Source organism: Callorhinchus milii, unplaced genomic scaffold, assembly GCF_018977255.1.
Source record: "Callorhinchus milii isolate IMCB2004 unplaced genomic scaffold, IMCB_Cmil_1.0 Scaffold1, whole genome shotgun sequence".
NCBI classification, from domain to species: domain Eukaryota; kingdom Metazoa; phylum Chordata; class Chondrichthyes; order Chimaeriformes; family Callorhinchidae; genus Callorhinchus; species Callorhinchus milii.
The window spans coordinates 50,897,798-50,904,355 of NW_024704742.1; the positions used below are offsets into that span (position 1 = coordinate 50,897,798).

At 41.0% G+C, this 6,558-nt stretch overlaps 1 protein-coding gene across 1 annotated transcript; it reads left to right on the plus strand.

Moving 5' to 3' along the window:
* The first annotated feature begins 2,554 nt into the window (after positions 1-2,554).
* LOC103178215 (fibronectin type III domain-containing protein 9) lies at positions 2,555-3,360 on the plus strand. Its single transcript, XM_007892839.2, has one exon. It carries the CDS (start codon positions 2,556-2,558, stop codon positions 3,234-3,236), a length of 681 nt encoding a protein of 226 aa, XP_007891030.2. The 5' UTR covers position 2,555; the 3' UTR covers positions 3,237-3,360.
* Positions 3,361-6,558: the final 3,198 nt, after the last annotated feature.

Consider the following 6,558-nt stretch of genomic DNA (forward strand, 5'->3'; position numbering starts at 1 on the left):
TACTACAGGATTGTACAGGAAGGGTGGCTGAGGGGTATGGGTGGGGATAGAGAGGGAGGGGAGATTACTTTGGGTGGAGGCTCACAGGGAGTATAAAATACTTGCATGGATTAGTTTGGCCAAATGATCTGCTTTGTTGCTGTAGATTCTAAATGATTCTATGTAATATTTATTTTATCAGTTTCGAGAGAGAATCAAGCAAAGCTCTGTGATAACAACAGTGAATGCTGCTGTTTTGCATTGAAATTTATTTAATGAGTTTGTGACACATGTAAGTTGACTCTCCTCTCCCCCTCCCCTCCACCCACTCGAGCTTTACAACTGGTCCACAAGCTGCTGTCTCGTTACCATCTTGTTACATTACTAAGAGCAGGCGTTTCATATAGTATATTAACATCCTCCATTTGTCTTCTCTTGGCAAAGATAAAAAAAGATAGGGCTTAGGAAGTAATCTTTCTTTTACAACGCAGACTGAAGTCAAAGAGATAGAGAAGCAGTCTGTCCCTTTGGAAAAAAAACAGTTATTTTAATTAAGTGCCATTTGGTAGACCACAAATACAAGAGCTCAGTGATTAGCCTGAGGTCCATCACCACTTTGATAATAACATCACATTTGACAAAACAACAAAAAGATAAAAGAGCAGCATCAGGTAAGATTGTAAATAGTGTACCAGAAAAAATGATTTGTCGTATCATTATTCCTCAAGAACAATGTACAGAAAATTCTATGAGTGTAACATTCGTTTTTTTTTTAAACATTTAGCCTTTGTGTGTATTTTTCTCTTTTTGATTGAAATGATGGTTAAAATGATTGCCTGAAGCCTGGGATAAGCATATTTTCTGTGCTGTTAAAGCTGCATCATCAGTTTGCCAGTAATGGAAGCCACAGCAGAGACCAACAGAGCAAATGAAAAACATCATTATATTTAAAGAATTTGAGTTGTGAATATTAAGTAAAGTACAATCTCTCAAATGGCAAGCATCAAGCAGAGGGAACATAAATATCTGTGGCTGTTGAATTAAACATTTTTTCTTGAATAGCAGAGGTTGTAGCTAAGGTTCATCTTTCAAATACAGTATGATGAAAAATGAGTCTACATACTGTGTGCTGCGGTTAGTGATAAATATATCAAATATGCTCTTATTTCCCCTTTACAGAAATATTGCAAACAGGATTGCAATCCTGTTTTACAGATGAACATTTTAAAACTGTCCAAAAATTTCCATGTTGAAACGTTTTATACTAATACAAGAGAAAAAATTTCTCTGCAATAGCAATTCAGTGGGAAAATAATTCATTATCATTATTTCATTAATATGCTGTTTAGGTACGCGAGTTTTAATATATTATTATCATCAATAGGCAATATCATGAAGAGAACGTTTTACGAGAGATGATTTTATTTTAAAAAACATTATCCATTTGCTTCTAAGCTTTTGCCTCAAATGCTTGTAGCAGAAATAATATCATTTTATGTTGCTTTTCCAAATTGAGAGATATGGGCTCAAAATGTACACTTTGTGTTAAATGTAATAGTGACATGTTCAAAGTGCCTGTGGTGACATGTTCTATGTGGAGCTGGCTGAGGGAAGTGAAATATCAGGCTATCAATACTATTTTATAAGCGATTGAAGCATGAATAAGGCACAAGCATGAGTAATCTGATAACACCTACCCTCTCATGGAACAGGGTTGGGGTGAACGGGTTGTCTTGTGCCTTTGCTACTTATAGTGAATTTGTATGGGCTATTTTGCTATATTCTGTGGGATAAACTTAGCAAACGTGAATTTTGCAATAGCAAATAGAGGAGAATAGCCCATACAAATTCACTATAAAGAAAGCTCTAATAAGTTCTGCTTTAATAGCTAAAGTGAGGGTTGTATCTGCACCATAGTGAAAACAATGAGAAGTCTTAATACTTAAAAAACTTCATTCATAGAATATAATTAGAAAGACAATTTCTTTAGGATTTGAAATACTGCACTTTATAATATTTGACATTTAACTACAGTTTTCCCCAATGTCATTGTTGATTTCCATATATAGCCATAAGAAAACATAAAGACTGTAGAAGAACCAGGTAATGAATCTCTCACACATCTATCTCTCTGCATGTTGATCCATGTTGAGGTGTATGTAGTGTTATCCCATCACATATCGCATCCACCAACCCCATAGTTTCAAAATATAAAGTTAGCAAATAGCTCAGGAGAATGTTTTTAGTAGAATGGTCATCAATATGTGGAATAAACTGCCATCACTGTCCGAGAAAGGAGGAAATATAAACGGTTTCAAGTAGGAACTATTAATGTGCCAAATGAATACGTGAGGAAGTTAACTCAATATTTTGAGTGAGCTAGGTGACAATGTGGTCTGCACCTGCTTGTAACTGTTACTATCTTGCTCTAATACAAGTTCTCCTTTATTTAAAGCAGTACAATATATACGTTCAGATTATTAGAATGCAAATTCCTCTTTAAGCAGATTAACCTGTAAAGCTAGTTGAACTGTATTTTTCTGTTTAACCTACAGCACGAGAGAGATCTGCATAAAATGAAAATTGAAGTAAAAAATATTTCTTTTACATCAGCCTTGGTTTCCTGGTCTCCTCCTCAGCGTAGCTGCCTCAGGAATTTCTACCAGATCATGTATAGACCTAACTGGAATAGGATTCTCTCTGGAATTTCGAGGCAGAACTTTCCCCGTGAGAAGCTGGTTCCTTTGAGCCACACCTCCATAACATTGAAGGCATTGACACCCAGCACACAGTATATTTTTTGTATGGCATGCCAGGGTACGCATCTTTCTAGAGATCAGTGCACCACCTTTCACACCATGGCCAAAGAGACTGTGGTCGTAGGTGGTAAGAAGCTTGACCTGGCCATGATTGTTTGGCTAACAAGTAGCACTCTTCTCATTATAATTGTCATCATTCTACTTTATGGTTGCTTCAAGATGTGGGTTAAAAGGTGCAAGAGGAATGCCAAGGGATACAATCTTAGCCATAGCACTACTGCCAATAGAGAAGCTAGCCAAGCCTGGCACGTGGGCAATGCTGAAACTGCCCTGGTTGAAGTTCAGTTTGAAGTGCCCACGCTGGCACTACTTGATCGATTTGCAGAATCCAAATCTGATGCTCTAATTGAAAAAGCTTTCAGCGGGACAAAGAATTTGCTGTCACAGAAAAGGGACAGTGATAAAAGGGCTATTTTACCACAGAGTGGTTATGAATAACAAAAGGGTCATCTTGCTTTTGGTGACGTGCATTCAATTACTAGTAAATGTTAAGAGATGTTATAGATTCATAATGTAATGTATGAACATACTACAAATTGTTCAGAGAATTGGTGCAAGTAAATGCGACTCTGACAGATGTTTAAATGTCAGATAAATATATCATATCTACAATATGTGTTCTATCTTTTGTTTTGCTGTAGCTTAATCATCGTAATCTGCTGTTATATCACAATAGGAATTGTACTTATTAGGTATTATGATGCATGAATATAAAGTCTGCAACATATTAAGTCAGATTATAGTAAATTTTGCTGCTTGTTTTAAAAAAGCACCATTTCTGCAGAGAGTTGGGTTGAGATTGTATAAAATGTTACCTTGGATTTAGTGACCAACAATGGCTGTGTTGTTCTTGCTTCACTAAAGATAACACCTTTTTGTTTCACTTATTTAATTGTTTTAGTGTTGAATGCAACATTGAAAGGAAGTGTTATCAAGCTATGAATGCATTTAAAATTTAGAATACAACATTTTATGCAATAACAGAGGAGTCATTAAGCTTATTGTTTTCAGACTGGTGAAGCTGGTGACTCCCTTACTGAAGCTAATCCTGTTCTCATGCTCTTTCTCCATTCCCCTCATCTCCACCCTCTAATATGACTTTTCCTTAAGTATTAGCCAATTCCCAATTAAATGCTGTTATAAATTCTGTGTAATTTGTGGTAAACCACACTGTAACAATTGTGTATAAAAAATGAATTTTCTAACCTCAGTTAATTTATTTTTGGTCAGCCGGGTGTCTTACATGTTCGGAAACCCATCACCGTGCTTAAGAGTATCCAAACCAAGCTGAAATTTCCATGCATCCCACCTACACATGGAAATCCCAGAGATAGATTATTGGCATGGAATTCTCACTCTCTCCCTGGAGGGACTCATCCTGCTTACCTAATTTCAAACAATATTAGGCACTAGTTGGCAAGAACAAAGGCCCAAAGTGTGCATGCTGCAGACAGGACCTTGGTTTAACATCTCATTGGAAGGACAACAAAATTACATTTATAGAGCGCCTTTCACATCGGGAAGACGTCCCAAGGCGCTGGACAGTCAGGGGTCAGGACTGGAGCATGGGGGAGGGGTGGGGTAGGGGTGATAGAAGGCAGAGAGGTGGGAGGGCGACTGAAGGCACGATCGAAGAGGAGGGTCTTGAGACCGGCCTTGAAGGAGGCAAGGGAGGAAGCGAGGTAAAGGGACTGTGGGATGGAGTTCCAGAGTGTGGGGGCAGAGAGGCTGAAAACTCGGCCACCGATGGTAGGGCTGGTCGGGTGGGAGACATGGAGCAGGCTGGAGCCCACTGAACGGAGGGAGCGGGCAGGTTGGTAGGGAGTCAGCAGGTCAGAGAGGTAGGAGGGAGCAAGGCCATGAATGGCCTTAAAGCTGAGAAAGAGGATCTTGAATTCGATCTTCTGAGGGATGGGGAACCAGTGGAGTCGGACGAGGGTGGGAGTGATGGGGTCACGGAGCCTGGTGCGTGAGAGTACACGAGCTGCAGAGTTTTGGATGATCTGCAGCTTGTGAAGGGAAGAGTTGGGAAGGCCGATGAGGAGGGAGTTTCCATAATCGAACCTTGATGTGACAAATGCGTGGGTGAGGGTTTCGGCAGCCTGAGGGGTGAGGCAGTAGCGGAGTCTGGCAATGTTGCAGAGGTGGTGGTAGGCAGTGCTGGTCACGGCGCGGATATGGGGGAGAAAGGTCAGTTCAGGGTCAAATAAGAAACCCAGGTTCCTGACTGGCTTAGTGAGGTTGAGTGTGCAGCCGTGGAGGCTGATGCTGCCAGTGTCCAAGGTGCGAAGGCGCTGGTGTGAGCCAATCAGGAGGGCCTCGGTCTTGCTGACGTTGAGTTGGAGAAAGTTGTCCCTCATCCAGGACTTGATGTCCGACAGGCAGTCGGTCAGGACAGCAGTGGTCCTGGAGTTGAGGGTGGAGGCAGAGAGATAGAGTTAGGTGTCATCCGCATACATGTGGAAATTTACCCCATGTCTACAGATGACATCACCAAGCGGGAGCATGTAGAGGGTGAAGAGGAGGGGACCGAGGACAGAGCCCCGAGGAACACCGCACAAGATTGTGCGGGGGCTGGAGGAGAAGCTGTTTACTGAGACAAAGTGGAGGCGGTGTGAAAGGTAGGACCTGAACCAGTCAAGGACAGAACCTTGGAGGTTGAGGTGGGAGGAGAGGCGGTGGAGGAGGATTGAATGGTGGGCAGCATGGAAACCTGATTGGAGGGGCTGATGGAGGGAGTGAGAGGAGAGGAAAGAGCGAAGCTGGGAGGCAACGGTTCTCTCAAGGACCTTAGACAGAAAAGGGAGGTTGGAGATGGGACGGTAGCTGGATAGCTGTGATGGGTCAAGGGAAGGTTTCATCAAGGTGGGGGTGATAGTGGTTGTTCTTCCGACAATGCAGCACTCTCCCAGACCACAACAATCTTTTATGAAACACCACTTTTGAAAAGGAAATGATTCACCAATGAAGAAATAAATATTATCTTTTGATCCATAAAATAAATAAGTTTCTTGTATCAACACTGGACAACTTTTTAAAGTGAGACATATGGAGCTGCATTGTAAAAATACAAAAGGAAAAAGTGGGTCTAAAATCACAACAAGCATCCAGGACATTGTCATTTGTATTCATTGGGTATAGACAAGAGAAAAACAACTTCATCCAAACGTCAAGTCACTTGTATTATTATTCCACATTGGATTTCTAAGAGTTCCAAGTAGATTGATTTATCTGATGACTCAAACCACTCTGAACATATTATCGCCCATCAGTTGTGCTTTGTTTCTGACCACCATGTGGAGCTAGCTGGTAAAGTAAATATACTCTGAACTGCAGAGGTGGAAATGACACCTCCGACAATGCAGCACTCTCTCAGATTACAATAATCTTTTATGAAGCACCACTTAGAAGCATCACATTATGGTTACAGCACTCGCCTCGCAAGCGAGAGGACCCAGGTCGATTCCCGGGCAGGGCAAAAGTTTCCTTACTTTGGACGCCTCTGTTGATCTAGCAGTAAGTAGGAACCAGGTTTCTACTGGATTGGCAGATCGCTTTTTGGGGGTAATAATCTCTTAAAAAATAAATAAAATAATAATTTGGTAACTGTTTGTGGGTCACTGTTGTGCGCAGTTGGCTGTCGCATTTTGTCCACAAAATATACAGTCAATTCACTTTACACCATATTCTGTGAAGCGCTTTGAGACGTCTCAATGACATGATAAGGCGCTATATCAAAAGCAAGGATTATTATTATGTT

Coding starts and splice junctions, on each gene's coding strand:
- LOC103178215 (XM_007892839.2), top strand. CDS start 2,556: ATGAAAATTGAAGTAAAAAATATTTCTTTTACATCAGCCTTGGTTTCC.